We start from the raw sequence: 19,729 nt of genomic DNA, 5'->3' as shown, positions 1-19,729 counted from the left end.
ATGTGAATATATTTTAATTCACGTGATAGCTCCCAGCCAAAGAAATCAATTTCTTTTTTTTCATTTGACGTGAGTGCAGTAGACAAAGCGGAAACAGCAAAATCACTAAATGTAAACACAGGTCACGTGGAGACTACCTGCTTCCCTATTATAACTCAGACTACTCTGAGCAACAGACCCGTATCTATGATATTTCCGAACCGGGCCAATAGTAGATAGTGGCGTCCCTCGAGCATTTGAGATAGGACATCAAAAATAAAAAAAAAAAAAAAATAAAAAAAAATAAAAAAAAAAAATCAAATTTTCAAAAATATGTTCATTTTGTAGCACACATCTTTCTGAAGAGTCTGATACATAAAACATACGTGAACGAGGAATTGTAAGAGATGTTATTTGATCTTAAGTGTGCCAAAATGCAGCGCCACACCTCTTCACACAGCATTCTTCTATCGCACGTCACTGTATTTCATTCTGTGGAATTGAAATGTGTATATTTTGTACTGGAAGCCATCAAAATATATTCAGGACAGTGGAAATTAAAATGTCCGATGGTGCCTCTCCTGCTTCCAGTCAGCCGGTTTGACATCCTGCCCATCTTTTCTTTTCTTTTCTTTTTTTTTTTTTATTTTATTTTAAACTCTTCAGAAATTTTGCACTCTTTATTCCCTATTAGCTAACAACTTGATGCTTTGTGTGACATAAAATTAAGTATAGGATACATAAAATTAAGTATAGGATACATAAAACCAGTAAAGAAAAGAGACGAGCAAGACAGTACACATTTCTTCAATCCTTAGCTCCTAGAATTTTTTTCACTCTAATCTCGCTACAGCTTTACATGGAGTGCTTTCCTTTCTGCGAAAGGATCTGTTACCTCATCAAAGTTTGTCAAACATTTTGCTACATTGTTGTTGTTGTGGTCTTCAGTCCTGAGACTGGTTTGATGCAGCTCTCCATGCTACTCTATCCTGTGCAAGCTTTTTCATCTCCCAATACCTACTGCAACCTACATCCTTCTGAATCTGCTTAGTGTATTCATCTCTTGGTCTCCCCCTACGATTTTTACCCTCCACGCTGCCCTCCAATACTAAATTGGTGATCCCTTGATGCCTCAGAACATGTCCTACCAACCGATCCCTTCTTCTGGTCAAGTTGTGCCACAAACTTCTCTTCTCCCCAATCCTATTCAATACTTCCTCATTAGTTATGTGATCTACCCATCTAATCTTCAGCATTCTTCTGTAGCACCACATTTCGAGAGCTTCTATTCTCTTCTTGTCCAAACTATTTATCGTCCATGTTTCACTTCCATACATGGCTACACTCCATACGAATACTTTCAGAAATGACTTCCTGACACTTAAATCAATACTGGATGTTAACAAATTTCTCTTCTTCAGAAACGCTTTCCTTGCCATTGCCAGCCTACATTTTATATCCTCTCTACTTCGACCATCATCAGTTATTTTGCTCCCCAAATAGCAAAACTCCTTTACTACTTTAAGTGCCTCATTTCCTAATCTAATTCCCTCAGCATCACCCGACTTAATTAGACTACATTCCATTATCCTTGTTTTGCTTTTGTTGATGTTCATCTTATATCCTCCTTTCAAGACACTGTCCATTCCATTCAACTGCTCTTCCAAGTCCTTTGCTGTCTCTGACAGAATTACAATGTCATCGGCGAACCTCAAAGTTTTTATTTCTTCTCCATGAATTTTAATACCTACTCCGAATTTTTCTTTTGTTTCCTTTACTGCTTGCTCAATATACAGATTGAACAACATCGGGGACAGGCTACAGCCCTGTCTTACTCCCTTCCCAACCACTGCTTCCCTTTCATGTCCCTCGACTCTTATAACTGCCATCTGGTTTCTGTACAAATTGTAAATAGCCTTTCGCTCCCTGTATTTTACCCCTGCCACCTTTAGAATTTGAAAGAGAGTATTCCAGTCAACATTGTCAAAAGCTTTCTCTAAGTCTACAAATGCTAGAAACGTAGGTTTGCCTTTCCTTAATCTTTCTTCTAAGATAAGTCGTAAGGTCAGTATTGCCTCACGTGTTCCAGTGTTTCTACGGAATCCAAACTGATCTTCCCCGAGGTTGGCTTCTACTAGTTTTTCCATTCGTCTGTAAAGAATTCGTGTTAGTATTTTGCAGCTGTGACTTATTAAGCTGATAGTTCGGTAATTTTCACATCTGTCAACACCTGCTTTCTTTGGGATTGGAATTATTATATTCTTCTTGAAGTCTGAGGGTATTTCGCCTGTTTCATACATCTTGCTCACCAGATGGTAGAGTTTTGTCAGGACTGGCTCTCCCACGGCCATCAGTAGTTCCAATGGAATATTGTCTACTCCGGGGGCCTTGTTTCGACTCAGGTCTTTCAGTGCTCTGTCAAACTCTTCACGCAGTATCGTATCTCCAATTTCATCTTCATCTACATCCTTTTCCATTTCCATAATATTGTCCTCAAGTACATCGCCCTTGTATAGACCCTCTATATACTCCTTCCACCTTTCTGCTTTCCCTTCTTTGCTTAGAACTGGGTTTCCATCTGAACTCTTGACATTCATACAAGTCGTTCTCTTACCTCCAAAGGTCTCTTTAATTTTCCTGTAGGCGGTATCTATCTTACCCCTAGTGAGATAGGCCTCTACATCCTTACACTTGTCCTCTAGCCATTCCTGCTTAGCCATTTTGCACTTCCTGTCGATCTCATTTTTGAGACGTTTGTATTCCTTTTTGCCTGTTTCACTTCCTGCATTTTTATATTTTCTCCTTTCATCAATTAAATTCAATATTTCTTCTGTTACCCAAGGATTTCTACTAGCCCTCGTCTTTATACCTACTTGATCCTCTGCTGCCTTCACTACTTCATCCCTCAAAGCTACCCATTCTTCTTCTACTGTATTTATTTCCCCCATTCCTGTCAATTGCTCCCTTATGCTCTCCCTGAATCTCTGTACAACCTCTGGTTCTTTTAGTTTATCCAGGTCCCATCTCCTTAAATTCCCACCTTTTTGCAGTTTCTTCAGTTTTAATCTACAGGTCATAACCAATAGATTGTGGTCAGAGTCCACATCTGCCCCTGGAAATGTCTTACAATTTAAAACCTGGTTCCTAAATCTCTGTCTTACCATTATATAATCTATCTGATACCTTTTAGTATCTCCAGGGTACTTCCACTACATGACAAATCGAAATGTCGATGTCTACTACTGAAAATCTGTAATTACAAATAGGCCCTAGACTGGTGTGGTTTCTCAGCCTGATTACCTGTGTTTTGTCACTGTCTGTGAGATAAAACAAAATAGGCCTTTATAATACTGCAGCAATTGTAACACACGCCAAATAAACAAGACTGTTTTGGCAGAAATGGTCATTTTTATAATACGGCAGAATATAACTCACAAAGTACCAATATCAAATGCCTATTAGGCCTACTACAAGCAAAAAGCTTTCTGTTAGGAAATAGTTTTACTCTTTATTCATACGCTCCAGTTTCTCAAGCACGAGATCGAAAAGTAGTAGTGCAAAATTTTTATATAAATCTGGAATCGTCATATTCTTCCATAATTTAAGTGATGTCACCGTTTCTTCTCCTTCCTCGTTCTAACAAACAATGTTGTCATCACTAATACTGTATCTATTGGTGTCAGTGTCAAAGCTTATTCACCTGTTAACTTGACTAATTCTGCCAGAATCACCAGTTTAGTTATCCCGCAATTATTCTCGGGTTAGGCATTATTATGTGTTCATCATGTTCGTACAACGCATTTTCCGCACTACTTCCAGAACAGACCTTAAAGCGGCTGCTAGCCGGAGACTGTACAACTGGCCCTTGCTAGTATATCGATCTGGCCAAAAATTTTCTGTCAAAATTTCATTTTCTTGGACACACCGAGAAGATAATACGTGATCTTTCTTACCTGTTATTCCTGTTAGCCATTTATTCGCACTCTGGTAGTCTGAATCTATGGATTTCACTGGTAACCATAACAACGCTCATCATTCGCAAACCCAATCAACCACATAATCAGACAGTGGTTGGCTTTCTTTTGTTCGGCTATACTCTGCTCAGCTCGTATAGTCCCTTTTGTCTGCAGGAAAGTTTATTTCTAGCTGTGACGAGAATTCCACTGACAGAGACACCATGTACACTATGCACGCATTCACAAATCAACTTATGATTCATTCAGAAATCAACTTAGAATGTGTTCACCAATGTTCAAAATCCGACAGGGACATGCTTCAAAGTAATACGAATAATCGATAGACCAACGTGCACTGGACACACACACACACACACACACACACACACACACACACACACACACACACACACACACCTAGATCCAGGGCTGCTGCGCAATCTGGCAGCTTGAGCGCACCAGGAGGCAATTTGTTGTTACGAAGCATTGCATAGTCTTCCTAAAGCCTTTGACACATTTTGCTGTTGGCAGATGCTTGTATGAGCACTGTGCTGCTGCATATGGCACATTTCTTTTGCAATTTAAGTTTTATTTCAGTTTTTTCTCTCGTTCATGTTTTATTGCTGCAGTATTATTCTGCAGTAGCAGGATACAGTAATATCCTTTGTTAGAGTATTGGTTATTACCAGTCAAAATTACAAACATTTAACTGAGAACAAAGACAATGAAAAATTTCCAGAATTCAAAAAAATTCCCAAGTTTTTCCCGGTTTTCTCCCAGATAAAAAATTCCCGGGTTTTTCCCGGATCTCCTAGTGGTCCCGGGTTGTAGACACCCTGCATATGGATCCTTCCCAAAAACACCAACTTTTTCTGAACTGTGCAGGTGAGAGCTTCCCCTGCAAAACATCCTACATTTCCATAACCCTCCTGGCCTCAACCTTCATTAGTTACTGTCCTCACCCATCCAGCCCAGTCCCTATTCCCATTCCACCATCGCACCCAGTCTTTTTAGTTCTCTTATTTTCTGCCCCCCCCCCCCCCTCGCCACTGCCCAGCATCTAAACTGCAGCACTTCGCTGTAAGCCACCCCTATCCTACTATCCTTCCCCCTCTCTGCCCCAGCCTCCTCCTTACTCTCACCCAGTCACCTCTCTCATATGCACTGGTGCTGCTGCTGGCAGTGTGGTTTCAGTTGCCTGTGACTGCAGTGGTGTGTATGAGTTGCATTTGCATCAGTGTGTGTGTGTGTGTGTGTGTGTGTGAGTGTGTGTGTGTGTGAGTGTGTGTGTGTGTGTGTGTGAGTGTGTTTATCATCTATTGTGGATGAAGGCATTACTGGCCAAAAGCTTTATTTGTGACAGTCTTTTTGTTGTGCCTATCTTTGACTGAGTGTCTTCGCTATTTGGTGAGCAGCAACCTTCCTTTTCATAATATTGTTCCATCGCATCCTGGATTATCCATTGTTTGATTTATCTTGAAATACACTTATTTTACATCTTGGTGAGGAGCAAATAAAGAGTAAAGCATGTCATGCTCCATTATGTAACGCAGCAGCACACAAAAACAGAAATGAGGTTTATATGGATTGCTGAGTAATGCTTCTATAAGTTTGCTGTTTCCAGAATGAGACGAGCTATTGGTGGAATTGAAGCTGTGAGGATGGGTCGTGAGTCATGCTTGGGTAGCTCAGTTGGTAGAGCACTTGCCCGCGAAAGGCAAAGGTCCCGAGTTCGAGTCTTGGTCTGGCACACAGTTTGAATCTGCCAGGAAGTTTCAAGTTTGCTGTTATTTTATTACAGAATATAATAATTTGCATATAAATTTAAATACAATGTTGCAGGTAAAATAAATAAGAAGGCCTTAAGTCATATTATACCTTTCATTTACAGCCAAAGGTGCAAGAGACATAGACAATCTTTATCTGCACAAAATGACTTATACGAGTCCTAGAATAGTTATATTTTACATGAATGTAGACTAATGAATATCTCACAGTGATGTGTGCTAATTTTATACATTAGTGAATTTTTGCTTTATAGTAATTAATTCCATAAGATGTGTTATGAATACAAAATTCTCATTCAGTTCTGTAAGAAATTTGTCAGAAAGCATTGCTTTGGTTTCTACTCAAATGCCTGGTAGCTTGCAATGCCTTAATAATACACTCAGTTTACTTTTGTTAGACCTGTTTTGCAAATGAAAATAATCATTTCCTTTTATTCCAAAAAAAGGTTTCACCTGTAACGTGAAAATCAACTGACTGAAAACAGCAACGATTTTTTTATAGTTCATGTTTTGTAAATTTTTAAACCTTCTGGGAATGACAATACATGCTCTAGAATGAAGATTTAAAACTAAACAAATTTACAGCAAAATAAATATCGTCTGTGCTCAATTATTGTAAACATAAAAAGTGGAGGCAGTTACTTTCAACTCAGTCTCTTCCCTACTCCTTTCCACTCTCCTAGCACATGAGCAACAAAATTGTCAACTTCTGATTATCACAGAAATGCTGGACAGTATTTACAGTCACAAAATAATTTTGTGATTGTTGTCGCAGTGCATTGAGTATTATGGGTCACCTGTCACCAGCTGTTACTTGGGCTCCCAAGGCTCACTTGTTGTATATTTTGTACGTACAACTACAGGCATTGCAGTAGATTGGCATATATTACATTTAACACAAGGATTGCAGAAACAAAGTATCTGCAAAAGTAAAGCCATGTATTAGCTAGGACCACGTGATGGTAGATATGTGAAAGACAGGCTGAAGGAATGTCAAAACACAAATATTTTCTGTCACATGCTGCTCTCTGTAATAATTGAAATGAAGCAGCCCACTCAGTATGATTACAAAGAAAAGTATTTGGGTACAAAAAATGGATTCTTTTTCATCTGGTAATCTCACTTTGCAGCTTGATAATGAACTGGCTGCCTTTTTGTCATTGATTCTAGTTACACGAAGCTTCCGAATTAAGAAACCTACAGCAGGTATTTTACAACGAAAAGAATTGTTAGTATGTGCCTTACATTTGGTGTTCTTTATGTCATACTCTGTTGTATACAAAACATGGCCAAATTATCAAAATGGTTTTTAAATTTGAAGGAGAGTTGAATCGCTCTGCACTCTGGATTAAACACATGTTATACAATAGAAGAATGCCATGCAGTGCCTGAAGCTTTCCTAGAATGCCACACAAACTCTATCGGCATCTCTCACATTTCTCTTTCCCACATGGCCAAAATCAAGTTTTGGAACTGCATTGCATTTACAGTCTTTTTTTTAAACTGTCCTTTGGAGGTAGGCTATCCTGTTTCACTAGATATTTGTCTGTACCCCAGTTATTTCATCTTATTGTCTGTGGTGTAAAAGTTTTATATACAGGATGTTTATATCATCATCATCATCATCATCATCATCATTTAAGACTGATCATGCCTTTCAGCGTTCAGTCTGGAGCAAAGCACCCTTATAAAATTCCTCCATGATCCCCTATTCAGTGCTAACATTGGTGCCTCTTCTGATGTTAAACCTATTACTTCAAAATCATTCTTAACCGAATTCAGGTACCTTCTCCTTGGTCTGCCCCGACTCCTCCTACCCTCTACTGCTGAACCCACGAGTCTCTTGGGTAACCTTGCTTCTCCCATGCGTGTAACATGACCCCACCATCTAAGCCTGTTCGCCCTAACTGCTACATCTATAGGGTTCATTCCCCCGTTTTCTTTGATTTCATCATTGTGGACACCCTCCTGCCATTGTTCCCATCTACTAGTACCTGCAATCATCCTAGCTACTTTCATATCCGTAACCTCAACCTTGTTGATAAGGTAACCTGAATCCACCCAGCTTTCGCTCCCATACAACAAAGTTGGTCGAAAGATTGAACGGTGCACAGATAACTTAGTCTTGGTACTGACTTCCTTCTTACAGAAGAGAGTAGATCATAGCTGAGTGCTCACTGCATTAGCTTTGCTACACCTCGTTTCCAGTTCTTTCACTATGTTGCCATCCTGTGAGAATATGCATCCTAAGTACTTGAAACTGTCCACCTGTTCTAACTTTGTTCCTCCTATTTGGCACTCAATCCATTTATATCTCTTTCCCACTGACATTACTTGGAGATGCTAATCTTCATACCATAGTCCTTACATTTCTGATCTAGCTCTGAAATATTACTTTGCAAACTTTCAATCGAATCTGCCATCACAACTAAGTCATCCCCATATGCAAGACTGCTTATTTTGTGATCACATATCTTAATCTCACCCAGCCAGTCTATTGTTTTCAACATATGATCCATAAATAATATGAACAACAGTGGAGACAGGTTGCAGCCTTGTCTTACCCCTGAAACCACTCTGAACCATGAACTCAATTTACCGTCAACTCTAACTGCTGCCTGACTATCCATGTAAAGACCTTTAATTGCTTGCAAAAGTTTGCCTCCTATTCCATAATCTCGTAGAACAGACAATAACTTCCTCCTAGGAACCCAGTCATATGCCTTTTCTAGATCTATAAGGCATAGATACAATTCCCTGTTCCACTCATAACACTTCTCCATTATTTGCCGTAAGCTAAAGATCTGGTCCTGACAACCTCTAAGAGGCCTAAACCCACACTGATTTTCATCCAAGTGGTCCTCAATCCTGTCCCTTTGAAAAAAATATGGCCCTATGATAAATTGAGACTGGCACATGGACTGCCAATGTTTATAATTAAAGATAAAAGTTTAAAAGTTCAAATCGCTGTAGAAATAACAACACTGGACAGAATGATGTGAAATTGCAACGGAATATTATCGGAGAAGGGGGGAGGGAGGGGGGGAGTTACAAAATGTAGCAATAGATGGCGCTGTAAGCATCATAATTTAATAGTGGTTGACTGCAAATCTGCAAATGACAAATGACTCATACAAGAAAACCTAAGGTGTACATCTGATGTTAAACAAACTGTACTACTCAGTGTGTATCGGTGTACAGATGTGATACTGTTAGTTAAAGCAAGCCCACCCACCATGGCAAGGCCATATCACATTGAATGGGAAAAATCAATTTTTAAGTGTCCTGAGGCCAAAAACCACATAACAAGCATCACTCACATAGGTTTTTAATTGCCCTGATGCCAAAAACTGCATAAAAAGCATCAATTAAAATCAAATTTGATTATTAATTTCCATGTGACTGGCACAAAACATCTTCAATATGCTGTCCACCATTTTCTGCAACAAGTTGAAATCAAGAAACAGCATGTTCCACAACTGATCGAAGTGTTTCAGGGATCGTGTTCAGAATGTGTTGCACAATGCATGTCTTCAATGCTACTAAGTTTGTAATCAGAAAACTGAACACAACATCTTACAGACAGCCCCACAGCCAGAAGTCACACATATTAAGATCACGTGATTGGGACAGCCAGGCTGTAGGAAAATGGTGGCTAATAATTCTAACTTTTCCGAATTGGCGATCCAGCAGCTGCTTAACAGGATTTGCAATGTGCAGAGGTGCGCCATCTTGCATAAAAATGATCCCATCAACACATCCACACTGTTGGAGAGCTGGAGTGACGTGGTTGCGCAAAAGACTCTCATAGCACTTACCAATGATGGTACAGGTAACAGGACCGGAAGCACCTGTCCCTTTGAAAAAATATGGCCCTATGATAAATGATGCCGTAAACCCACACCACACAGTGACCTTTTCAGGATGACATGGCACTGGTTGACATGGGTGTGGATTTGCCGTTGCCCATATTCGACAATTTTGCGTATTGACATATCCTGCCAGATGAAAGTGGGATTTGTCTGTCCACAAAATCTTCCACAGCCAATCAGTGTCCACCTTCATGAGAGCAGTAAATTCTAAAGCAAAGGTCTCTCTTACTGACAGATCAACAAGAAGCAACTCATGCATATGGGTAATTTTGAATGGATAGCAAAGAAGGATGTTACATAGGATGTTACGCACCATGCTCATGGGTATGTCCGATGTTTGGGCAATTCTCTGTGCACTACACGTTTGCACACCACCACTCATCTCCTCCTGCATTACTGTGGCCACGGCTTCCATTGACATCAAATCAATTTGTTTCCTCCCTCTACCAGGTTGCACACCAAAAGAACCCGTCTTTTCAAATTTCTAAATCATTTTCTCCAGGCCCACAGCAGTCATTGGACCAATGCCTGTTTTCAAATCGTTCAGTGTCCAAAACTACTGCAGAGTGACATGTGAACTGTCATCACTCTTGTAATACAACTTTATAAGCAGAGCACAATTCTGCATTGAGACAGTCATGGCGAACATCGCAGACACGAAAGAAGGAAAAGCTGTGTACCTGGTGTGTTTATACCAATTTCAATGGGTCGTGCACATGACAGGCATTTTCATGTACTTTTCACACAATTTTTCTTCTTCTGCCATATGTTTTTCCCCTTCTCTGATAATATTCCGTTGCAATTTGATGTCATTCTGACCAGTAGTGTTATTTCTACAGCGTTTTGAAAGTTTAACTTAAATTTAATCACCCCATATATTACAACATCCAATAATGGTTACTCTTTATAATATGTTAACATAGTCAAAGTCTAAGTGTAACGGAGGAGTAAAGGAAATTCAATGTATAGTTGAATTGAAACACTGAGTGATGAACAGGCATATAAACAAGATTGAAATAGTTGTTGAGCTTTCAGATAATGTCCATACAAACAGAGCTACAGTGTGCTAGAATTGCAGCCTGACTGTGTGTGTGTGTTTTAGTTAGCGAAGAAGAAAAAAATTGTCTGAAAGTCCAGCAAACTTTTCTGTCTTCCTCTTTATGAGTCTTTATGAGCCTTAATTATATAGTGACTAATAATCTTTATTTCTATTGTTATGTGCTTTTCTACCCAGGACTTTTGGGTATTATATTCTTAATAAAACACAGTGGTGTGCATTAATTGATGCTGTAGCTTATGATCACAATTTGCATTTTTTAAATTTATTCAACAGAGTGAAGTTTTTGATAACAATGAGTGAACAACTGTCCTATTTCTGCTACTTATCTTCATACATGTAACCATGATACCAAAATACACATCACAGCCATTGCTGCTGGTGCTTTCAGTACAATCTTTCCAACAATGACAAAGGCAATAACCACAATTAAAAGTACAGACATTGTTGTTGCTCACAGCAGATGCTCAACAACTGAATTCATGAGCACGCAACACATGGTGCCATGGCTGGCAACAATGCCCCCTAACAGTGACGACTGACAATCACAAACTTATTTTAATCTAACTAGAGACAGCATGAAAACAGGCCATCAGATAATATAAAGTAGTGCTGTGTAAAATGTGCCAAGCTACTTGAAACTCAGTGCACATGGTGTTGATTGTGATGTAGAAAACTGAATTTTCATCTTTTAGTACAAGTCTTTATTGCTGGAGGATTGAAGATAACATGCTTTCAGTTCTGAACATTTTACTATAACTTACCCCTTGTCATCCTTGTGCAAACTGCTCAGATTCTGCTGAAAAGATTCTGTTGCTATGGCGTCAAAAACAAGAGCCTGGAATAAATCCCTGTCACCTGAAACACAGAATGTTAATGTACAGTAACCAATACACAAAAAATATGATGATAGATATAGTGTTTTCTTAAAGAATGTATCTAAACATAATAGAATTATGAGATAAAATGGTATGAGATAGTTCCACATCTACATCTATATTCCACAAGCCACCTTATGGTGTGTGGTAGTGGCGGATGGTAGATTGTGTGCCACCAGTGATTACCCCTTTACAGTTCCATTTGCAAGTGGTTCAAGAAAGAACGATTGCTGGTAAGCCTCTGTGTGGTTTCGAATCTTTCTAATTTTATTATTATGGTCTTTTTATGAGAAATATGTAAGATGAAGCAATATATTGGTTGACTCTTCTAGGAATGTACACTCTCAGAATTTAAAGAGTAGATCATACCATGATGCAGAATGCCTCTCTTGCAGCGTTTGCCACTGGTGTGCTCCTCCTCTATGGATCTTCTCTATCAATCCTATTTGATGTAGATCTCTGACTGATGAGCAGTATTCAAGTATTGATTGAACCAAGTGTTTTGGAAGTTACTATAACAGATTACATTCCCCGAGGACTCTTCAAATGAATCTCAGTCCGGCATCTGCCTTACATGTGCTTAATTTCTTGTGATCATGCAACTTCAAATCACTCTTTACATGTACTCTTAGATATTTTATGGAAGTAACTGCTTCAAGTAAGTATTCTTGTCTATGTATTGACAATACATTACATTTGTTTATGTTGAGGGTCAATTGCAACTCACTGCAATAAGTGTTGATCATTTGCGAGCCTTCGTGCATTTTGTACAATTTTCTAGCACTGCAGATTCACTGTAGACAATAGCATCATCCATGAAAAGCCTCATGGAATGGAAAAAAGAAATGCAACAGCCTTGAGGAGTGTGTTCAGCGCCACCAGGGTACAACACTCCCTTACTGAGGTGTTATAGTGCCAGTGACTCATTTATGATGATAAAAGATGATCAGATGGCAGTCTGGAGGCCTGTCTGTGCATCCAAAGTATCCACTCTACAGGTGGTAACTGTGATGAGTTTAGAGGTAAACCGTGTGTGTGTAACATTCATTTAAGGGTACAAAGATGCCCTGCCAACAAATATGTACTCCTGTTGAACAACGTCCAAAAGCAGCATTCAGGGAAGAAATCTGTGCACATGTTACACCTGATGGGACTGTCAAGGACAATTGGGAACTGTCTGCTTGCAGCAGGACTAAGATCACATGTGGCTCTGGCCAGGCTACTACTGACACCAGAACTCTGACAAGTATGGCAAGTCTGGTGTTGACTGGAGAACGAAATGGCTCTCTGTTTCCTTTAGTGATGAGAGTAGGTTCTGTCTGCATATGAGTGATGGACGTACCTGTCTATGGCACAGACATGGCGAGCAGCCTATGGTAAAGTGTATTCACACACTACCCTTGTGGTCCATCCCAGGCTTCTTGACATGGGGCAGGGGGAGGGGGGAAGTGTCATCAGTTACAACTCATGATCACATTTGGTGTGTCTGCAGGTTCCACTGTGTGTTGATTGGACTGTTTGGGCATACTTTACTGTGACGGGTGTTTCACTTGTTCTGAACATTTTACCATATACTCCTACTATGATGGACTACCAGTTACACCATGGCCCTTTTTTTCGGCAGACTGTAATGCGAAAAGTGATGTCCTACAGCACTACCTTAGAACACACCCAAAGTCACTTTTACATCTGAAGACTTCTCTCCCTTTAAAATGATGTGCTGTGTTCTGTTTGCTAGAAACTCTTAAATCACATCACACATTTGGTCTGATATTCCATATATTCATATCCTGTCCATTAGATGGCAGCAAGGAACTGTATGAAACACCTTTGGGAAGCCAAGGAACATGGTATCTATCTGGATGCCTTCATGTACTACTTTCTGGATCTCTTTGACAAACAGAGAGGTGTGTTTCACACAATCATTGTGTTTGAATACCATTTTGATTCCTACACAGTAGATTTTCAGTCTCCAGAAATGTCATTATACATGAGCACAAAGCATGGTCTAAAATTCTATATCAAGCTGACGACAGAAATATAGGCTTATATTTTTCTGCATTTGTTCAAAGATCCTTCTTGAAAACAGGAATGATCTGTGCTTTTTTCCAATCATTAGAAATGCTTGACTACTCAGAGACCTACAGTTCATTGCTGCTAGAAGAGGGGCAAGTTCTTTCACATATTCCGCATGGAACTTCACTGATGTCCTGTCAGGTTCAGTGGCCTTTCCTCTGTTGAGCAATTTCAGTAACTTTTTACCCCTTTGTCACTTATGTTGATATCTGTCATTTTGTCATTCATTTACATCTACATATACATCTACATCCATACTCCGCAAGCCACCTGACAGTGTGTGGCGGAGGGTACCTTGAGTACCTCTATCGGTTCTCCCTTCTATTACAGTCTCGTACTGTTCGTGGAAAGAAGGATTGTTGGTATGCCTCTGTGTGGGCTCTAATCTCTCTGATTTTATCCTCACGGTCTCTTCGCGAGATATACGTAGGAGGGAAAAATATACTGCTTGACTCCTCGGTGAAGGTGTGTTCTCGAAACTTCAACAAAAGCCCGTACCGAGCTACTGAGCGTCTCTCCTGCAGAGTCTTCCACTGGAGTTTATCTATCTTATCCGTAACGCTTTCGCGATTACTAAATGATTGTGTAATGAAGCGCGCTGCTCTCCATTGGATCTTCTCTATCTCTTCTATCAACCCTATCTGGTACGGATCCCACACTGCTGAGCAGTATTCAAGCAGTGGGCGAACAAGTGTACTGTAACCTACTTCCTTTGTCTTTGGATTGCATTTCCTTAGGATTCTTCCAATGAATCTCAGTCTGGCATCTCCTTTACCAACGATCAACTTTATATGATCATTCCATTTTAAATCACTCCTAATGCGTGCTCCCAGATAATTTATGGAATTAGCTGCTTCCAGTTGCTGACCTGCTATATTGTAGCTAAATGATAAGGAATCTTTCTTTCTATGTATTCGCAGCACGTTACACTTGTCTACATTGAGATTCAATTGCCATTCCCTGCACTGTGCGTCAATTCGCTGCAGATTCTCCTGCATTTCAGTACAATTTTCCATTGTTACAACCTCTCGATATACCACCGCATCAACTGCAAAAAGCCTCAGTGAACTTCCGAATGTCATCCACAAGGTCATTTATGTATATTGTGAATAGCAACGGTCCTACGACACAACCCTGCGGCACACCTGAAATCCCTCTTACTTCAGAAGACTTCTCTCCATTGAGAATGACATGCTGTGATCTGTTATCTAGGATCTCTTCAATCCAATCACACAATTGGTCTGATAGTCCATATGCTCTTACTTTGTTCATTAAACGACTGTGGGGAATTTAAAAGAAGAAATATGTGGGATCTTCCTCTGTCAAACAAGTTTTGGAAAAAGATGTTTAGTATTTTGGCCTTTTCTGTGTCATCCTCAATTTCAATGCCATTATGGTCACTGAGTATCTAGACAGATGGCTTCAATCCGTTTACTGACTCAACGCATGACTGAAACTTCTTAGGATTTTATGTCAAGTTTGTAGACAGAATTTTACTTTGAATTCATTGAACGCCTCATGCATAGCCCTCCTTGCACTAATTTTGGGTCTGTGCAGTTTTTGTTAGTCTATGAGGCTTTGGTTATATTTAAAATTCTCCTTGATTTCGTAGCAACTTTCTAACGAGGATGTCAATCCACAGTGTGTCTTTTCCATCCCTCATAATTTTGTTCTGCACATATCTGTCCAAAGTGTATTGTATTATGCTCTTGATCTTTGTCCACTGAAGCTCAACATTTGAAGTGCTGAAGATGAAATTTTCGTATAAGCTGAAGTCTGTCTCTTGTCGTTCATGCTAAACAGAAAGATCTTCCTACAGTTCATTGTATTCCCATTTACAGCTGCATTCAGTGATGCCTTACGATTCACCAATTCCCTGTTCAAACCTATCCAAGTCAAAAAGTTTGGGTCTGTTCACCACCACCAGGCCTAAAATATTATCTTCTCGAGTTGGTTCTCTGATTAACTACAAGAGGTAATTTTTGGATAAAGCACTTATAACATTTTCACTCAGTTTGCTGTCCCTACTACCAATCCTAATCACTTACAAAATGAAATTTTCACTCTGCAGCGGAGTGTGTGCTGGTTTTCAAACTTCCTGGCAGATTAAAACTGTGTGCAGGACTGAGACTTGAACTCGAGACCTTTGCCTTCCGCAAACAAGTGTTCTACCAACTGAGCTACCCAAGCACGAGTCACGACCCGACCTCACAATTTTACTTCTGCCGGTACCTCGTCTCCTACCTTCCAAACTTCACAGAAGTTCTACTGCGAACCTTGCAGGACTAGCACTACTGGAAGAAAGGATATTGCGGAGACATGGCTCAGCCACAGCCTGGGGGATGTTTCCAGAATGAAATTTTTCACTCTGCAGTGGAGTGTGTGCTGGTTTTGAAATTTCCTGGCAGATTAAAACTGTGTGCCGGACCGAGACTCGAACTCGGGACCTTTGCCTTTCGTGGGCAAGTGCTCTACCAACTGAGCTACCCAAGCATGACTCACGACCTGTCCTCACAATTTTACTTCCGCCAGTACCTCGTCTCCTACCTTCCAAACTTCACAGAAGTTCTCCTGCGAAACTTGCAGGACTAGCACTACTGGAAGAAAGGATATTGCGGAGACATGGCTTAGCCACAGCCTGGAGGATGTTTCCAGAATGAAATTTTCACTCTGCAATGGAGTGTGCGCTGGTTATGAAACTTCCTGGCAGATTAAAACTGTGTGCCGGACCAAGACTCGAACTCAGGACCTCTGAAGTTTGGAAGGTAGGAGATGTGATACTGGCGGAAGTAAAACTGTGAGGATGGGTCGTGAGTCATGCTTCGGTAGCTCAATTGGTAGAGCACTTGCCCGTGAAAGGCAAAGGTCCTGAGTTCGAGTCTCTCTTCGGGTGTAGATCCAGTGTACTGTACATATTTTTTCTTATGTGATCAACTCAACATTGTCCAGGATATCGTCATGCATGTCACAGAAGGGCAATGCTGTCAAGTTGTCGTTCCCCTGGCACTGCCTCATTCCCTTCTCAAGTTGCTGAATGCATCTCACTGGGTATGACTCGGATGAAGGAGTTGACATGACATTGTGTCCACTGACCAATGATCATTAGTAACATAAAATATCTGGTGCAGGTTCACAGGGTTTCTGCACAGAACCAAGCCACACCCCTGTACCAGTTCCCTATTTGGCCGATTGGACAGCACTATTGTGGCAGGATATATGTCAAGTTTGTAGGTCTATTTTGCAGGTCTATTTTTGGGCAGCTTGTGGTTTTTAGTTGTCGATGTGTCGTTGAATTTCCCCTATGCACCCAAGCCAGCCCCCATATCATCGACTGCCAGAGTACATGTGTTATTGAGTATTTTTCCAGCTGAGGGAACCCCTAGGACCCTCATGTCCCAGGTGAAGTATTCCATGTCTGCCTCTTCCCAAGATGATTACCGTATTTACTCGAATCTAAGAAGCACTTTTTTCCGGTTTTAGTAATCCAAAAAAACCGCCTGTGGTGTAGAATTGAGTGCAAAGTAAGCAGAAGTTCTGAAAAATAAAATTCCGTATTGTTCATCTTCGAATGTAGCAGCATTTCAATGTACTATGAAAATCCGACTGGCAAGACTGTATGGGATGTTTGTCAATATGGCCAACTCTAAGTTCTGAATTTTTTCCTACCTGTGAGAAGAGATGGTTGCTAATAGGAACTTTTATGAATTGTGAATCACATGTAGTATTCTCTTCACCATAAGAATAATACCAATATAAACATTTTGCCATGTATTCTTTCATGTTTGCTACTATCTCATTTAAATCCTGTCTGCCTAATAAACTACGAAACTAGTGTGAGACAACATCAAACGCAGAAGAATATACATATCATGTCATGTTTATATTCATATTATTCTTATGCCTAATAGTGATACAGTCAGAAATGAAGCACGGCAATTGACCAGATTTTTAAATCTAAGATGACTCTAATTTCTGTGTTGAATGTACTGTACAAAAGAGGCATCTCCAAAGATTTTCAAGTGGCGAAAAATTTTAGCCAACCTCTCGTTCAGAACATCTTCTATCATACACAGTATATTATTTGGTTCTTGTTGATCATTATCAAAGAAAGCAGCAGTGTAAGTAACAACAAATAGCAGTCTCTTGCCATTGTTTTGCTAATGAGACAATTCCTTTCTTTTTTTTATCGTAAGCGGTGGTAGTGCGCACAAAAGCAAGCCATGCCGCGAGCGGCGACAGGTCGTAAACACACATTATCAGAATGCGACAAACAATGCACGACACAGTACAATAACGCACTTTCAGCTTAGAGTGATGTAAAGACCTATAACAAAGAGAACAGCACTTATCAGATCAAAGAAAAATAAGCAATCGATTCAAACCAGATGAAGCATGTGAAAAAGGAAGAGTACCCGTATAAATACGGATGGAGCACCTGACGCATAGCAATGGTTACCTGGTAAAGCTTAACTGCTAAGCTTACGACTTGAACCAAACTACTATAGCTGTATCATCATTCATTCGACCTAAATTGTGTCTCATATTACAATGGACCAACTTTGTTTCGATTTGGAGGTGCGGCCTAAAACTTTTCTCTCCCTTGAATTTCGAGTCTCAAATTTCAGGTGTGGCTTAGATTCGGGGAAATTTTTTTCATTGATTTCGAGTCTCATTTTTCAGGTGCAGCTTAGATTCGAGTGTGGCTTAGATTAGAGTAAATACGGTACTTGCTGATTTTTGTGGCCTTGTACTGAGTGATGCCAGTCAACGTGTGCAGTCCGGTGAAACCTTTGCATGGGCACCAGCAGTGTCTCCCGGATTTCCCGCACCATGTGTTGCATGCTACGGACAACCGAGTCCCACCGCATTTTCCTTCTAGAGCTGCCATTTCAACCTGGTCCTTAGGACAGCTGCTGGGGTGGCTGTTGTATATCATTGTGGACCACAAAGTTCAGCAGTTGTTTGTGGTGGATGTTGGTGGGGAGCAGCTACTTGTCATGCCTCTCAGTTGTGCCCATGCTCATTGGAGCATCACTGCACCACCCTTCCAGTCAGATGAGTGGCAGGGTTGATCATGACATTATTCCCGGAGTGGGCTCCAGCTTGTAGCGGCGTGCCTTTCCATTGCCACTCCCTCCTTGCCCTCTGCTGTCCTCCAGTTGCCTACAGCCTCAGACCCCAGTGCCGCTTGCGTCTCCACCTGCCATGATGGACCTCATGAATTTCGACCCCCTCTCTCCTCTTCCACCTGCTCTCCCACTTTGTCACTGGAGGTCGCCTCGTCTATACTGCCACTGGTCAACCTGCTGTTGGCATCAACCTCCATGTCCTTCCACATTTCTGGCGGACCCAGCAGTGTCTTTGTTGCCTCCTGCAGTAGTTGGTCCACTACTGGGTTCTCCAGCACCCTCTCCAGTTCTGTGCCGGAGGTCGCAGCCCAAGCCTGGCCATTTTCGGTCATATGTGGCCTGTTCAGTGGGGAGGGATTTAGTATCCCCAACAGCAAACATCCTAATGGAGGCAGATAAGATGGCATAGGTATAACAGTGGAATGGTTCAGAAAACTGCCATGGAGGGTGCACACGTTGCGTCATGTGGGCAGATCCCTGGACGGAAAAATTTACTTGTGAGCAGCAGTAAGCGGAGCAGGCCAGTACTTAAGTGGAGTTAATCTGCCACACAGTTGTTAGCTGCCTGCAAAAGCTGCATGCCAAACATATTGCCTTGTATCTATGTGGGTTTGGACACACTGCTTCCTGTAGTTCGCACAGGGAGTTTGTTCCACTCAAGGGGTTCTGTTCCACGGCTGTTACTGAGTCACTGCCTGCCTGTCATGAAGTTCCCGAGCTGGGCATGCTGAATAGCAGCATTGTCACACATTCTGCAGATACTAGAGATCATATACCACACAGCAGTACCCTGGCAGAGGATAGACACGCATAGTGTAGGCAGTCTCTTTAGTAGACCTGTTACATCTCTTAACTGTTCTGTCAATAAAATGCTATCTTTGGTTTGCTTTCCCCGCATTTTCTGTGTGCTGGTTGCAGCTTAAGTTAATTGTACCTGTAATGCCTAGGTATTTAGGTGAATTGACTATTTTTAAATCTGTTTATACACTGGGGGG

At 40.8% G+C, this 19,729-nt stretch overlaps 1 protein-coding gene across 2 annotated transcripts in view; it reads right to left on the bottom strand.

Annotated features, from left to right (window-relative positions):
- Window positions 1-19,729, bottom strand: part of LOC124615885 (voltage-dependent calcium channel subunit alpha-2/delta-3) — an 824,663-nt gene that overhangs the window by 200,841 nt on the left and 604,093 nt on the right. For both annotated transcript variants that reach the window (XM_047144053.1, XM_047144054.1), the window contains one exon: window positions 11,416-11,509. In XM_047144053.1, coding sequence (XP_047000009.1) covers window positions 11,416-11,509 — 94 coding nt within the window. The remainder of the gene's footprint in view (window positions 1-11,415; window positions 11,510-19,729) is intronic.

Source organism: Schistocerca americana, chromosome 5 (assembly GCF_021461395.2).
Source record: "Schistocerca americana isolate TAMUIC-IGC-003095 chromosome 5, iqSchAmer2.1, whole genome shotgun sequence".
NCBI classification, from domain to species: Eukaryota; Metazoa; Arthropoda; class Insecta; order Orthoptera; family Acrididae; genus Schistocerca; species Schistocerca americana.
The sequence above is the reverse complement of the archived record's forward strand: the minus strand, read 5'-3'. Positions and strand labels throughout refer to the sequence as shown.